This window comes from Venturia canescens, chromosome 3 (assembly GCF_019457755.1).
Source record: "Venturia canescens isolate UGA chromosome 3, ASM1945775v1, whole genome shotgun sequence".
Lineage (NCBI taxonomy): Eukaryota > Metazoa > Arthropoda > Insecta > Hymenoptera > Ichneumonidae > Venturia > Venturia canescens.
Window position 1 is genome coordinate 13,251,517 of NC_057423.1, and position 17,792 is coordinate 13,269,308.

The window sequence follows — 17,792 nt, forward strand, 5'->3', positions numbered from 1 at the left end:
CATCTGCTTGGAAATTCCTTCGTTATTATTTAAAAGATTTTTCGAGCCCAGAAACATTTGACTATATGAAAAGCTTTAAAAATGATGCTGATGAATGACTTTTTCAGTGAGGTTGAGAGTCGAGAACTGAATTTGACGTTTCCGGTAATGTTGAATCCGGTAACGTGGGATGCGCACTTGTTTCCGGTTTATTTTGGCGGGAGTGTGATAACCGAGGATCTGACGATCGACACGGTGCCCGCGGTCCAATTGGCTTACTTCATAGCAGCGGACAACAAGCGCCAAGATGCCATGTGAGTTGATGGGAAAAAAAATTTCCTCGTTTTCTTTAATGATTCACGACTTTTCCTGGCTTGTAATACCCTCGCTTCAAACGATTCGATGAAAAGTGAGGAAAGCCTTAAGTATGCTCGTGTCGATGGCCGATGAAGGTAGTGAAATCTCTCGCGTCCCCGCGACTTCCAGTTCTGTGTTTTACCGCGGACTTCTCGAGAAGAAAATTCTCGCGAGTCTCAAAGAATCACTCTTTTTATCGAGTATCATTTATAGGATGGATGAAACTTCAACGACGGCTCGATTCCTCCGCGATTATTGGAACGCGGTTGTAAGTCCTGACGCGTGACCAGAATCGGAATTATTCATTTTGTTCCGCAAAAATCGTCATGAACACAATGCGACGCGGCTCGCTTCTACACGAAATAAATAATTCAAAAATAACACATTTTATGTCCAAATCGAGTGATCGAGAAAAAATGTACTATTGCAATTTTTAAATAAATCGTACTGTTAAATTCGTCCCGGTTTGAGGTCAAAGTTGATAAAAATTCATCACGAATATGTGAGAAAATGAAAAAGTTTGGAGCGCTCGAAAATCTGAGCAAACTCAGTATTTTTCGAAAAATTTAGGTGATTGTTTGGACCTTGAGAAACCTTCGGATGTAACGATTTCTTCGTGATGTCTCGAAAAATTTAATAAAAAGAATTCCCTTTTCTGTCCCACAATTTTGAATCACCGTTGATTCACTTTTTTTCTCCTAAACTCGCAGTGGCGCTGCTTGGGAAGAAGCGTTCCTCAATAACGTTGGAAAAGCCGAGGACGAAGGACTTTTTCAACACATAAGTACAGCGAGGTTCGCTTCGAGGACTCTCGAGCTCGAACTCGAGGCTAATACGAAAACCGTCGTGCCTTACTTTTCAAGTACCTTTGCGATAATGGGAATATTCTCGATCGTCACTTGTATGATGACCGACTGGGTCCGCAGCAAACCGTGGCTCGGACTTCTCGGCAATGTTTCGGCTGGGCTGGCGACCGTCTCAGCTTTCGGACTCTGCATGTACCTTGGCGTCGATTTTATCGGCCTCAATCTCGCTGCTCCCTTCCTCATGATTGGTGAGAATGTTTTTTCATTTCATTTTTCTAACATTTCTACAAAAGCATGGGATTTGATGGGAAAGATTGATGGACGAAATGTTATTTTGGCAATTCGAAAAATCAAAATTACCATTTTTCCTGACGAAAATTTTTCATCCCTATTTTTGTGCAAATAAAATTTTCATTTTAAAAAAATCAATACCTTTTTACAAAAACGACATTTTCCTTTCGAATAAAATTGTAATAAATTTTCCTTGTGAAACTATAAAATTGAGTTGAAAATTGTGGAAGATTCATCTTTTCGAAAGATCGAAAACATTTGAAAAAAGAGAAAATTTGTTAAATAATAACGACTTGTAAAACGAGGAAAACACACGTGTTACAAAATCTGCAATTGCTTGAGACTGACAAGTGTACGGTGACTCGTCTGGAATACAAAATCGAAAGATCCAGATAAAGCGTTCGCGGAATACGAAAGAGGAAAAGCATTTTTCTCCATAAAGCTATTTTTTTTTTGCGTCAGGCATTATTAGTACTTTCAATATGCCGCGATAAAGAAAAAATTTGAATTTTCCGTGTTGCGTAACGAAGCAGCTAATGAAGTGAATATTTGTGAAGCTATCGAATGAAAAGACGGAATAGAATAGCAATAATTAAATGTCATGGAAGTTTCTCAAGTGTGTAAAATGGAAAGCAGATCGGCTTTTAAAGGAGGATGCGCAGAAAATGGCGCGTGTGCGTTGTTGCATTGCGATGAGACTGTATGCGGGTTAAGGATACTCCGAGCGAGCATTCCAAGCGTGAAATTTTTTCAATTGAAAATTTTGGCACTCGTTACGTCGTCAAAAATCCTCGGAGGTTCGCACTACGCCGAAAAATCGTTGAATTCATATCGCACGAGTAAAAAAATTTCTAACAATTTCATTATCGCAGTTTGAACTTTTGTGTTTCTGCTAATGGCGGAACTTCCAAATTCGGAGGGACTCTTTTTCGGACTGGACGTGAAACACATTCCCAAAGGCGTTCGTGACTCGGCGAAATTTCGTTGGTGCTTTCCGTACGCGTAGAATAAGAAAAAGGAGCTATTTTCATAATTGAAACGTGATCGAGACTGGAACCGATTTCTTTTAGAGAATCGGCCATTCGGGAGGCGAAAAACACTCGAAAGAGCGTTCCGTTGAAGGTCGCCGCAAGTCGATCGACCTGCGAGCGAGAGATTTCGAATCCTCTAACTGCTTGAATTACCGTTACATCGCGGTACGTCACGTACCTACGAAACCACAACGTTGAATTCCGATATCGCAAAATTCTGTCAGATTCAATTCTGAAGACACTTGTCCTCAGTCCACTTTGAATATTGTCTCGTCCTTCGGGACAGCTTATTGATATGTTTTCATGGTACAAAATAGCTTGACCCTCGATTATCGGTTCTAAATAGTCTTCGGAACGAATACAGAATCGACGACTCTGAAAAATGCTAATCGATCTCGACCGATTAGAATGTTTGTTTTTTATTCTGAAGCGAATAACGAATCAGGCGATGAAGAATACTTTTTATACGCTAAAATAATCGCTCCTTTGTCGTTTCAATTAGCCTTCAAAGTTTTTTTCATAAAGTTAAATTTTGTAAATTAGTCGAAATAATAAAGTCAATGTTTGGGAAAAAGCCTTTAAAAGGCATCCAAAATCCAATTCATTTAAATCAGTTTAAGTACAACAATAATGAACAAATTGAAAATAATTGGTGTAAATAATGATGCGATTAGTAGTTGATGTTAATTAAGAGGAAATTCTTATCGCCTCGTGTATTGAAAATGAAGAGGAGATATTTCTCGACTCTTATGGATTTTTGAAGTCTCCTTTATCGAGGTCAGACCTCGGGCTTCGAATCAGTTGGCCATACTGATTGCTGCCGAGTTTAAATATTAGTCCTTTGAAATTGTTGTTTGATTTTTAGTAATATTACAATGAATGTGTATAGAATTGATTTTACTCCAATCAAATATTAATACGGGCTTTTTAACTTTTTGTTTTCAGGAGGGTGTATCGCGACGATACAATGTTGCCATGCTAAAGCATGTTAAAAATATTAAGAATCTCAAAATGATAAAAATTTCATAAAATTTGGTAAATGTATTATTTAAAAATATATAAGACAATATAAATTTTTTTAGATTTTTCTACCACATAGCGCTCGAGTAATTGAACACTAAAGTTCACGTGTATAAGCATAGAGTTTACATATGTAAAGTTATACATCCCGTACATAAGAACTTCGATTTAATGCTCAATTATTTGATAACCATGTGGTAAAAAAATTTGAAAAAAATTCTATTCGTATACTTGATGCCAAAGAATGTTATCACCAAATTTGATCAAATTCTGATTATTTTGATTTCGTGATCCACCTTCCTTAACTAGAGAACGTTGCGTGTGCAATGGAATGATATCTCGACGCGAACTGAGCTCTTATATTTTTTTTCTTGTTATTATAACAAGAGTTTCTACTATTTTTCTCCCTTTTTCTCCTTATATACACTATCATATGTTTGATCGTCTCATTTTTGCAACGCTTTCAACGGCACACAGTTCTTTGAATCGATCGATCAAAAACTCAGTCAAATAATTTAATCAAGTGATTTTTTATCTTCAACCTGTCAAATGTTGAGGGTCAAACGTAATCGTAGTTTTTGAAAATCGTTTCGTATACACGCTCATGTATGGCCCGTTCGTTCAAACACCTCGCCGAGGATGCGTGACCGCGAGGCAAATTGTTATTTTCATAACTCGTAAAAGGGTGTCGTTCGACTTTGTTTGTAATAATAATCAACGACCGAGACGAAAGCTTCGAGAAGCGAGACCGAGACATAAAAAAACGCCGATGACTTCCGCTTTTCACGTAAATTATGGACTCAGCTATTCTCGCTGTAATCCCTCGAGTCCGTCGCCTGCAAAAAGATACACACGCACGTTAACCTCGAGACAATTGCAGTTTTGGACAATAAATTACATTCAATTATTATAAATAGAGAAATGGAAACACTTTTTATCGATCGTGTTTTCGGTTCATTTTGACCGATGATTCATCAATTTGAATCGGTATCATCGAATCGACCGGTTATTGATATGTTCGCATCGGCCGATTAAGGGGCCGGGGAAGGGGGGGTGTCCTGCTTTCAGTTGAAAAAATAAACAAAAAGTCAAAACAATCGATTGTTTTCGAGAATGTTTTTAGGATGCACGAAAATAACTCACTATAGCGAACTTTTTGGTATAGTTTCAAGGATATTTCAAGAGTACGAAAACATTTTTTTAATGTGAGCAATACTAATTTGTACATGGTTTATGCGTCAAGTTTGATTGTCGAAGTTTCTCAGTTGCGTACAATGTGGAGATCGTAATTATTGTTTGCAACAAGAATTCCAATTTTTTTCCATTTTCATATATTTTCCTTTTATACGAACCATAAAAACTCGAAAAAATTGCGAAATTCTATGTTTACAGGACATTGAAATGATATTCTTCTTCTAAAGAAGCTTTTTTTTCAAGCTCGCTAAAAATATTGAATTTCGCATTTTTTTCGGGTTTTTATTGGTTCGTATGGTAGAAAAGTATATGAAAATGGAAAAAAATTTTAGAATTTTCGTTGCATACAATAATTACGATCTCCACATTATACGCAGCTGAGAAACTTCGACAATCAGACATTGCGCACAAACAATATGCAAATTAGTATTTCTCACATTAAAAAAATGTTTTTGGACTCTTGAAATATCCTTGAAATTATACCCAAAAGTTCGCTACGGTGAGTGTTTTCCGTCTATCCTGAAAACATTCCCAAAAACAATCGATTTCTTTGGCTTTCCAAAGCAGGATCCCCCCTTAATTGCATCTCTATTTTAATTAGCGTAATTTTTGAGTTCGTATTTAACGACGTCGGAATTTCATAAATGTACGCGATGTTTCTTATTCCATTTTCGGGTTCATTTAATTGAGAAATTTCTCATCAAATTTCCAGCTCATTATTTCTATTGCACTATTTTTCGTTGATCGATCTCATTCATATTTTTCTGCCGCGAATGAACGCGCTGATCTTCAGAGTACGCGAAGATTGAACTACTTTCATTAACGGGTTGACAGAGCCTTTTAATTATTATTTTTTTTGTTTTTCAATTAAACATTCACATTACAGAGGCTAAAATAGGATTAAAATCAAAACGATATCGTGACTCGAACGCGTTTAAATAAACTCACGAATCGGTGAAAGTTTTCAGCGAATCAAATCTACAACACGAATGTGCAGGTGGTTCGATATTACGAGAACACGACATTGTGAGATCGTTGCGAGGCATCGTGTGCTTCATTGAGCTCGTATACATATATACATTAGCTTACGTAAATGTAGACCGAACGTAGTATTTGAAAAGTGTGACAGCATCGAAATTAATCGTACAACAATTCGCTAAAAATGATGAAACTGAAAAAAGTCGTCAAGAAAATTAATTAGTTAATTAATTAAATTTATTTAATAAAAATAATATAAAAAATAATTAATAATTATTTATAAAAAGATAAGTTTGTAAATTTTATATTTAATTCACAGAATTATTTGAATGGAAATTATGAAATATTGTGACATTGAAGCGAAAGTCGATGAATCACTTTTTTCAGAAAACTTTGAAAATTTTTAGTCACAATTGATCTTGATATCACCCCAGTAATAAATCGTTCTCAACATTGCGATTCGATGGGGAAATTGAAGCGAGGAATGCTCGTGAAAAGGATCGTTCAGCAGTGCAGATCGATATGACTAATCATTTATAAATAGAAGAAAGCGTGAAGCTTGTTAAACCGAGGATTAAAATGACCGTTTCAGTGAATTGAGACGGAGCTGTATTATGATATCGAAATGGAGCCGTTGGATGATTTTACGAATAGTAATTAACACGTGGACGATTAAATTTCATAAACACTTTTCGTTACAACAACATCGAGAAGGAATCATTGAGTCTGGAAAAAGTGAAAATTTAAACGGTTGAAGCAGCAAAATTTATTTGAGAAAACGTTCAAAAATATTGATGGAAACAATTAACGCCTTGAAATACGTCCAGCAGTGCCTAAAACGTACTAAAAGAAAAACTGTTTTTAGGAGAGATGGAAATAGAAATTATTGAAACTAATTTTTTAGTGTTGTTTCATTTTTTTTCAAGAATTACAACATAAAAAATCACGTTTATCGAAGCACCATGAAAAAAAGGTGTTTCACGGTCTGCATCATTTCTTCTTCAAATTTTCAGTTTGATAGAACTGCAAAACGTAAAAAAATTCTTGTAAAATAAAGTTGTATAGTTACAGTCTGTCGAGCCGGATTTTTGAAATTCTAAAAATTTAGCAATTTACGGCAGTTTAAAAAAAGTATGCATTTTGTTTCATAAATGTCACACTTTAATTACGTTTATAAAAAATATGCTCTCTCGTTGGGCAGTCACGTTCTCCATAACAACTTTCGATTTGTAGAGAATTTTTACAATCAACTTTCACAAAAATGAGCCTAAAACTATAAAGAATAATAATCTCTAAAAAAAATTAATTTTTTGAAAATTCTGATCGTATGTAAACCCTTAAATTTTATTCCTCGTTCCGCTGAAGGTATCAGCATAAAAAATAAAATTTCAAGTCTCTTTATCTTCGTGATTTTGAGCAAAGAGAATAAAAAATTAAATGCAACAACAAAACACTTCTGATAGCGAAAATGTTGAGGAAAATTCTGAAAAACACTTGATGCAATATTATTTTTTTCTTTCACACAGGAATCGGGATCGACGATACTTTTGTCATGCTCGCTGCGTGGCGACGAACGAACATAATGAAACTCGTGCCTGAGAGGATGGCAGTCACGTTGAGCGAAGCTGCGGTTTCGATAACGATAACGTCATTAACTGACATGATATCCTTCTTCATTGGCATCATTTCACCGTTTCCTTCCGTCCAAATATTCTGCATATATTCAGGTAAAATAATAACTTCATTTTCGACAAAGATCAAAAAATTGAGTTTTCGTGACTTTATTCATAGCTGAATATGAGTCCCATCATAAAATTACTTGAAAATTAGTTTGGTTACTCAAATCAACTGATGATAAATCAAATTCATGAAGTCTACTTTGATCGTTTGAAAATTATGATTAATAAAAAATGATAATAATTATCATTGCACACAATTTCATCACGCCATTACTGAAGCGATTACAACTGTTTATTTTATTCATAAAAATTAACGAACGACACTAAAAAGCTGGAATTCTTAGAACGTTTGGAAACGTGTATTTTTTCTTGTTTATATTCTTAAAAAATTAAGATTTTTTCTCATTTCAGGATTCGCTGTCGTTTTCACATTCCTATTCCATTTGACTTTCTTCAGCGCCTGCGTGGCCATAAGCGGTTACTGTGAGCAAAGTAATCGTCACAGTGTCGTTTGCTGCAAAGTTCAACCGCTCTCGAAGTCCGGTGAGTTGTTTTTTTACTCGTAGAGCAATAATTTTTGAATAAATATGCACTTTGAAACGAAAAGAGAAGAAAAAAATGCCCTGAAAAAAGAATAGCCAAAGAAATACAATTACCATTTTTATTTGCACCGATGCGCTCGACGCAATTTTTTTATCGAACCTCTAGCTAAATTTGAACTTCAAGTTCACAAGCGTTAAGTCTCGCTCGCTCCATGGACGGATGACACGAGCACCGTATTCGCCAATAAACATTTTTTTTTCATATAATAATTCCAATAAATCAGACTGAGGGGCTATATTTTTTCCATGCATTGTAAATTCCACGATTTCGTCAATTCGCCATTGTTCCAGCTTTCACTTCAACAGTTTTCTATCAACCGTGTAATTGTCCCGCACAAATGACATTATCAAAGGAGTCAACCTTTGTCTCGTGTCACCGAACATTACAATTTTCCAACCATTTTTTCCGTTATCCATTTCTCGTATTGTATAAGCGAATAAATATGGATGTAGTTTCGAAAGCTGATAAAGAATTTCGAGCTGAAATTGACACAGAATTTTAGGAGCCTTCAAATATTTTCCCAGATATCGAATTTTCAAAAGTCACTTTTCTAGCGTTAAAAAGTAAATCTATACTCTCGCTTCCCCGCGTGTCAAATATCTCTAGTTTGCTTCCATAAACACCCAAAGATCTTCCTGATCTACTCAACGATTCCGCACACAAATCCAAAGATGCGTTTCGAACCGGCCCACCCATTTCCACGTGTTAAAGATCCTGCTCTTTGCGCGCGTGTGTGCTTAAAGATATTTATCGCGCGAAGTATACGATCGTATCCTAAAAAATGACCTTGAAATTTGACATTTTGGAAAATATTCGAAAAAGGTGCCAAAAATCTTTTGGAGGGCAGTCTTCTTGTATCAAAACGGCGCTGTGTATTAAATTTCAGCTCGAAATTCGATTATCGGCCTTCCGAAGTTTATTCCGAATGTCATGTTCATTGATGTGTCGAAGAAAGATCTTTTTTGGATCATGAATGGAATAGATCGAACATTCGAATCGAACCGATGAAGACTGATCGGAGGCTAATTTATAGTCTATTACTATTTATTTTCATTCATTCATATTTTTCAGTAATAAAATCGACAGTAAGAATAATAATAATAATGATGATATTAAAACCTGTTGGGCGTTGGAGAAGGCAATTGCATCAGGAATTCAGTACTCGTTACGTTTGAGACACCGTTAATTTGTTAGATCACATAGCACATTATGTAAGAAGAGTTTGTACATTGCTTTCTCCGGCTGGGTCTTTGGTTGACCTTATTGAGGTACAGTGTCCAGACGAATGACGTCGTTAATATTTGAAAGTTATAAGCGACACATGTTTCAAGTACATAATGCAAATGATCAGCTTTAAACGGGTCTGTTATGCCAGCGAATCGAAAAAGTTTCAAAATTTTGACGAAATTGTGTTGCGATTGCGATTCATTGCCCGAGGAAAGTTGTCGTAGGCGAGGTCGATTATTGGTGCAATGAACGATCGAAAAAACTGTTGCAAACGTCATAAAAAATCATGTCTATTTTTGTGGTTGGAGTAAAAATTGAATGTTGAATGGCCTGCAATGATCGTGATGGGATAATAAAAAAAAAATTCGTTCAATTTAATGACCTAATTCGTTGTTAGCTCATTTTTCATTGGAGTTGTTGTGCTTGGAAAAATTTCATAAAAATGTTGATATCTTCACGAATTCGTTGTCAAGCTCATTGCTGAATCAACGAAGTATTGCTCACTCCATTGTGTTGGGAGTTATGGAAAAATGACAGTAATTATTCGAGATGCAGATCGTCAATCGTAAAATTACACTCACGTATTTGACACCTCCTCGAATGACTGTTCTACTGTGAGGTCAATATTTCCTGTGACTAAATTGACGTGACTCATTTTTATTTATTGTCGTCTTGGGCCTCGAAGGAAAATTATATTTTTCTGTGGCACTTAATTTCTTGAAACGGATCCCAACAGATTCGAATTTTTTCCAACTTTTCTTCAGCCCTACTTTAATCCAGTGACGAAAAATGGAGGGGGGCAATCTAAAATTTACAATTTCATTTCCATACTTTTTTTATGAAATTCTCAATGATTTTTCATGACAATTGACGAAATGATTGTCATCCATGGAATCGTTTCCGTTCGCCGATTTCTTGGAACGAAGAAATTATTAAAACCTTCCTCGTGCTTTCTTTTTTCACAGCTCATCGATCATGGTTGTATCGAGTTTTGTGCACCGGTGGAGTGGATCCGGACGATCCAACGAATCCAGTTGACAATCCCGAGCACGGTTGCATGACATGGTTCCGCGATTATTTGGCAGCGGCCTTGAATTGTCGTTCCGTGAAGTGTCTCGTCATTCTGGTTTTCGGACTTTATTTGACAGGAGCAATGTACGGTCTTACAACTCTCCAGGAAGGTCTTGACAGACGCAAATTGTCGAAGGAGGATTCCTACTCGATCACTTTTTACGATCGCGAAGATTTTTATTTTCGCGAATTCCCATACAGGATCCAGGTAAAATATCTTGCATTTTGCTTCCACTTTTTACGATGCGAAGTATACAATCCCCTTTGTTTACGTTCTTTTACGCGAGAGGAACTCAACTAATAAGCAATTTTCTCTAAGCTACTCAAAATCAAGTCCTTTTAAATGTTGCAAAAGAACACACCGACAATTTACGTTTCGAAAACATCTGACCGAAAAAATGATTAAAAAACTGTTTGAAAATACTCGTTCATCGAATGTCCGTAAAATTTTATTTTTTTCTCGACATCATCTCTGACGCCTCGATTTTTTAGATTTTTCAACGAACTCCTAAATGCGGCATTAAAATTCGAAAATTTTGATAAACGAATTGTAATTCAAAAGTTCTCAAGAAATTCATACGAATTCGAAAAAAAAGTATCAATTCCTTTCGAAATACGCAAAGTTATTTTTGAAAATATTTTATCGAGGGATCATCGGTTAAATTAATTCCCTTTATCGTCATTATTTATTCAATATTTGTCGATGTCCACGTGGAATTTCGAGGAGACGTCCTCAAGAAATGGAAAACAAGTTCACGTGCGTTGCTCATTCGTTTGTGCCCTGCGTACATTATTTCTGTGTAAACAACTTTCTCCGTCGTCTAGAATTTCAGAAAAAGAGCCAACGGCAATATTACGAAACGTTATGGCCTGTGTTACGAGTTAGCTTTTGCCGGCGTCTTGAATAAAGAGAAAAAAGAAAAGGAAAGAAAATTGAAGAAGAAACTGTTATGACCGGATGTCGGTAACGGCTTATTTGAATTCTTTGATTTTCTACTCATCCTCTGTTATTATTTTTTTGCTACAATTATGTTTATTACCGTGGGTACTGATCGATCTGACCCAAATGGCACAACCATGAAGAGTGTTTTTCTCTCCCACACGCGGAAATTACAATTGCCAATATACTCACGCAAAAAGAGAAGAAAAAAGTGACTCATACGTTTACCGGAAACGCCACACACTTTTCCTCGACTAGCGAACGATGAAAAAGAAAATTTTCTTTCTATTCATTTGTGGCACTTGTTACCGCGTCTCCACACCATTATTCCATTCATTTCTATACGATTTCCCCGTCTAACGTTGGGGACAATACAATACGGTCAATGAATCGAGTTATTATTACGTGATAAAATCTCGAGTTTTGACAAAAAAAAATGGCGTGTACACCGACCATCGAAAATCTTTACAAATCATTTTTATTTTGGTACTCGAGTCGGTGTCCGACCTGAATAACCTCACTCAAAATAACCTGTAAAATAACCAACAAAATAACTATGAAAAAAAAAACCGATGAACAATATAACCCATGCACAGAGTGACCACAAGAATAATCGTCGTTATTTGAAATTATCTTTAGGTTTGTAATCACTGGAATATGGAAAATAACTGAAATATTCATTTGTAACGTTGATTGCGGATAAATATGAAACCCTATATGGGGGATTTTTATTACTAGATTCGAAATGCTCCATTATGAATTTATTGTTTATTGTTTTTAAGAGATGTCTCGAGAACACTCACCCTTGCAATTTTTCTTTCTTCGCACTGGACGTTCGTGCGTGCGTGTGTGTTTTTGTTAGTTTTAGGCTATTCGAGTTATTTTGTATATCGGTTATATTCATCACGGTTATTCTGTTCATGGATTATATTGTTAATCGGTTTTTTGTTCATGGTTATTTTTATTTATTTACGATAGGAATCCTCGATTCATAATTATAAATACGATTATGTAAAACCGCTAAAAAAATACCGTAGAACTTTTGTTCTTGGTTCCATGTAATTATAAAACAGTAATTGCTCGTCAAAGAGTTAAAATGCCCTTAATAATTGACAAACGAACTATGTTTTCGTCAAGAAATTATTCTTCGCAGTGCATTGAACCTGAGCAATGTCTAAATCGTAGGAATAATTTGAGAAAATTCGGCGCAATTTGTTTGAACAGTTCTTCACAGAGCTCTCGAGAAAAAATCTATTCAGCAAGAGCGTGAATGTCGAAATCCGCTTTGCGAAAATTTCTGAACAATTTTTCTATAATTTATTGATAATTTTCCATTCGATTTGTCAACAGGTGATCGTCAGTGGGCAATACGACTACAGCGACCCTTTGATCCAAGAGCAAATGGAGAATTTAACATCGAGTTTGGAGTCAACGGTGTACATAAGTACGCCAATATACACAGAAAGTTGGCTGCGGAGTTTTCTGAGTTACATGAAAAGGAACGACGAGTATTTGAACGCGACGATAAGCACGGAAACAAGTTTCATAGAGACATTGAAGGATGTGTGGCTCTTTCCAAAAAGTACATTCTCGCTGGACGTGAAATTCGACAAGTCCGAACAGCACATAGTTGCGAGTAGATTTTTAATTCAAGCTGTGAACATAAGTGGAACAAATCAGGAGAAAGAAATGGTGAAAGAGTTGCGTCGTTTGTGTGCGGAGTCACCGTTGAACGCGACAGTTTTTCATCCCTATTTCGTGTTCTTCGACCAATTCGAGCTCGTCAGGCCAACGAGTATACAGTGCATGATTTTCGGGGCGCTAATAATGATGCTCATTTCGTTTATCTTCATACCAAACGTTTTGTGCAGTTTGTGGGTGGCTTTTTGCATAGTTTCGATAGAACTAGGAGTCGCGGGTTACATGGCACTTTGGGATGTTAATTTGGACAGCATATCGATGATCAATCTGATAATGTGCATCGGCTTCAGCGTCGACTTCACCGCCCACATATGTTACGCATACATGAGTTCGAAAGAGAAGCGGCCGGAAGATCGTGTGAAGGAATGTCTTTACAGTTTGGGATTACCAATCGTGCAGGGTGCAGCTTCGACGATACTGGGTCTGGTTGCTTTGATCCTGGCAGGCACTTACATCTTTTTGGTTTTCTTTAAAATGGTGTTCCTCGTGATATTCATTGGTGCTCTCCACGGGTTGCTCCTCCTTCCGGTTCTACTATCAATATTCGGTCCCGGATCTTGTTCGAGTAGTGACGATAACGAAGAAGAGAAAGAGTCGAAGAAACGCAAGCTGGAAGATCGAAAAGTTTCGAAACTGCCGGTCCCCTACGTGATTCCGCACCCAACGCTCCTTTACCATCAACCCATCGCAGCCAAATCTCTTGAAACAAGTCCAGCCATCAGTTTAGCTGTCCTCGAAGATAGAGATCCTGGCCTAGGGACCAGTGAAGATAGCAATTCCACCGAGAGTGGATCTTCCCAAAGCCGAAGGCGTCAACAAAGCCAGGAGAGCAACGAAGATGCTGTGCAAAAAAGACGATACGAAGATTGGCGAAGATCCGTCGGTATGCTGCCCAGCATGTCACAATTTCAAGCTGGACCAGCACCTCCTCCCGACTACCCTGGTGCTGCGAACCAAGAAACTCCCCAAAACTTTGATACGAGGGCATTCAGATCTGTTCCCTACCCTGGTTACCTTGGCTATCAAGAAAATCCCTCCAGGGATTTCAGACGCAATCGATCACAGCATAACCTACATCAACCATCGCCAGCCAGATATCTCACTGATCCTAGGTACCCTTAAAATCTTATTTGAATATTCTCAAAGTGTCCTTCAAGCCACCCTAATCCTAATCTTTCAAACCAATGAAAAACTCCGCGTCGACTCGAACGTGTTTTCTCTTCCAATCGTTCGCCGAGTGTTACCGAAGCAAAGCTTTCACAGTTCTCTTAATCCTGACTGATTAAGCTCTCAACTCATCTCGTCCTGGACGATGACAGAGGACTTGGAACCTCATTTGTGCAGAGTGCAAAACGAATGTCAAATCCTTGGTTCCACGAGTCCTTCATATTTTCCGGGGCCCTCCATGGGTCCACGGCCTCCTCGCAATCATCTTGACTTTCCAGGGACCAACCATTTCCGATTCCTGTGTTTCCAGGATCACTCATCTGCGTTCCTATGGCTCAGTAAGCCTTCTTTTCCACACGTCCATTTGTCCCCATTAACAAAATTTATGATGGCTTTGACAATGATGTCGATACGATTGCCGTTCAGGAAAAAATGACTATCGAAGGACTCGGGGGTTTCTCAGAGTACTTTTCCATTTTTTTATGGAAATTCCGTTGTCAACTCTTTGCGGGGGATTAAGATTCATTGATTCGTCCAAATTGCTCCCGAGAGTTCATTCTTCACCTTTTGAATTTTTACGGAGAAGAGGTGATTTTCTCTACGCTTCTCTTTCTAATTTATTGAGATACTCTAATCTCCTTATTTTTCGTAGGTAAAGTGGCCGAATTGGAAAAATCATTTCTGGAAACAAAAATCATTTGGCACCATGAAACACCTTGATAAATTTCAATCGAATCGTTGAATCTTCATTCCCAAACGACCCAATAATTGATGAAACGATAATCCCATCGGAAATTGTTACAAATAGTGATACGTACTCGATGGTTTTTTACGATGTTCGTAAAAAATTTCGAACGGAAGCGCGTAGTGTTTCGACGATCGATGCTCAATTATAATCAAAACCAAAATAACTCGATTGCGGAGGACGGAAAAGCGTCTGAGTTCGCACCTTCGAATTTTCAAGGATTCTGCGAAACGCCACGATTTTTTAAATTCTTTCCTATTCTTGTGGGCATCAAATGTTGCTCCCCTTAGGATTACAACGAAGATATAAACAATGGAAGATTGAGCGATAATCGTCTCTACAATCACATATCGATAGTCGTTAGAATAAATTGTTTTTTCTTTTTGCCAAATTGGATAACTTTTATTAGTCCAATATCGTTCGAAATTTCTTGAATTATTTTATCTACTCCGAATTTTTCTCTGTCTTATTCACAATTTTTTCTCAAATATCCAATGCAATGAGTCGTCATTTTAAAATCGAATTGTCGGCTTTTTCGAAACTGCAACTGTGATTCAGTAGAATCACTATTGAAATTTGGATTATTATTGAATTAGAATCACTATTGAAAGCACTATCAAATTGATAATTCAAGTTTCAAATTATGATGTTGAAGTTTGCAACGTTCGAGTCCAACGAAATGATGCAAAAAAAGTCTCCAACAGTTTCAGTAATTCTTCAATTTTGTTCTTTAGCGAATTTGTAATTCGTAGTTTTTCAATGTGCACCAATGATTTTTCGTGAAATAAATAATTGGTGCATTGCAAATATTTATTTTCGTTAAATTCGTTGGACTCGAACGTTGCAAACTTCAGCATCGTCAAATTTCAATAGTGAGACATTTTGGAGCAGATGAATGATTGAACAGATTTTCGATTCGATGAAAAAGCATCAAGAGAATCGTCTAGACTGGCCAAGATTTACTCGTAAGTGAATGTACCATAAAAGAAAACATGATTTTCTCTTTTAAAAAAATGTCGGCGATGATTTTACTGCACGCAATAGTGTAGTTGAGTTTTATACATGCGACGCTAAAGTTGATAGACAATACTTTACAATCAAGTGTAAGAATTTCATGGAGAATTTTATTCAATTTTTCAAAACTTTTGTTCCATTTTTCCTTGGAAAATCGTGAGAACATTGTATTTATGAATGTGAGTGTGTTATTATGTGTGAGAGCAAATCTCACCGGCATGCATAATCGCGCCGGATGGATGACGCTGTGCTGCCATTGGATTATTAATTCATTATTTCAAATACATTTTAATGATGATCCTCGAAATATCGTTGTTTTATTTCGTAGTCTGCAGTCCATGCAATTTTCCCCTCCTCAATGTAATTGTTCAAAAATATATTTTCGATTCTTACAGATCAAAGTATTTTTCAGCCTCTAATCTGCGTATTTCCATCCTGAGTTTTCCACACTCTGACAGTTTGAAATTGCAACCAAAAATGTTTCAAATATTTACTTGAAAACCAAAAAAAAACTATTTTCCATCACTTTTCAATGTCCTACGAAGAGTCCAGTAAATTACTTCAAATTTCGACCGAAAATCCACAGAAACATTAAACATTATTACCTTGAGTGTTATATACGTTCTACAAACTCGTACATGCTCACTGCACTAGAAAATGTACTGGAATACACGCTGTGCCATATGAAACAAATGACCATCTTCCCGCAGTTCTTAAAACTGTTAAGTTCCTTTTTATTATATCGTCCGTTAGATAGTGAAGTGGTTCTTCGGAAATAATCTTTTGCGTTATCTTGTGGCGCGTTCCAGTATGCTGGAAACGCGAGGAGGTTTAGCTGCCGAGCGATCCATCGATGCGGTTTGGCCCGTCAGCCAGAATGACGCTGTTTCATTTAACGGGAATAAATGTTATTAAGAAAAAACGACGTGGCTTGGACTGGCCCGGTCTAGTGTGCGCCAGCCTTTACAGAGCATAACGTGGAAGTCGCCGGAATCATGCAATCGTAACTACAGTTTCCTTGGGTGTGTTAGAACTCTGAGTTCCAGAAAAATCATGGAAATCGTAAGCATAAAACTCAGATAAGATAAGATGAGAGTGAAAATGGCAGCGATGAACATGGTTCAACCAAATAGACGCAGGTGGTTTCTATAGCAATTGACGACGAGCAGCTTTGCGAGCGCTGCCCAAGGGAGGAATGAATTTCAGATCTGCTTCTTACACGGGGAATCCTCTATTTATCCAGGGCTCTCCAAAAAAACAAGTTCAACAGTCTCTCACTTCTACCTTTTTGAATGTTTCCTTCTTCGAAAATGTTGCCATTGGTAAAAGCAGAAATTTGATACAGAACTTGAAACTTTCGCAACTGAAGACTTGGTACGTTCAACAACGTTGGATAATAATCCTTGAAAGCTCGATGCTGCATTTCGTCTCGCAAATTTTTACTGCCTTTTTGTTCCCGAATGGAATATTATTTGTCTCCGATAACCAACAAAGTATTTCTCGTCTTCCGATGAGTATATTTTCGTCGTTTGTTTTCAATGTGTACTAGTGCAAAAATAAAGTTGCCAAAGTGCAAGTTGGACGAACGTTTATATTGTTACTGTTGAGTTTCTTAGATTTCTTGAAATAACGATTTAGAAATTTTCATAAGGTGAATGATCGATGATAGTATGCATGAATGGTAAACGATATTTCGATGTAGAATATTTCACTATGACCAAGTTAAGTAAAGAACATCAGCATGAAATCCGCTTAACCAAAGTCACAGTTGCGTGGTCCTAAAAATCCACCGAAGCCTACAACATCCATTGAAAAACAGACACGTTTGTAGAGGAAAGCGAAAATTAAAACACAAAATTTCTAGTCGAAGACGTTGAGTTTCAGGTACCAACGAGATCGGAAATTTCACAGAGAAAGCCACAGCAACAAGAGCTATTTGAAGGGACAAAAGTGTTCAGCGAGCTGTACAGGGTTTAAGTCTCCTTGGTT

At 37.0% G+C, this 17,792-nt stretch overlaps 1 protein-coding gene across 2 annotated transcripts in view; it reads left to right on the forward strand.

Moving 5' to 3' along the window:
- Positions 1 to 17,244, forward strand: part of Ptr (Patched-related) — a 32,920-nt gene extending 15,676 nt beyond the window's left edge. For both annotated transcript variants that reach the window (XM_043413950.1, XM_043413951.1), the window contains 6 exons: positions 108 to 293; positions 1,047 to 1,390; positions 7,183 to 7,383; positions 7,747 to 7,878; positions 10,131 to 10,444; positions 12,527 to 17,244. In XM_043413950.1, coding sequence (XP_043269885.1) covers positions 108 to 293; positions 1,047 to 1,390; positions 7,183 to 7,383; positions 7,747 to 7,878; positions 10,131 to 10,444; positions 12,527 to 13,999 — 2,650 coding nt within the window. In that variant the 3' untranslated portion in view covers positions 14,000 to 17,244. The remainder of the gene's footprint in view (positions 1 to 107; positions 294 to 1,046; positions 1,391 to 7,182; positions 7,384 to 7,746; positions 7,879 to 10,130; positions 10,445 to 12,526) is intronic.
- Positions 17,245 to 17,792: the final 548 nt, after the last annotated feature.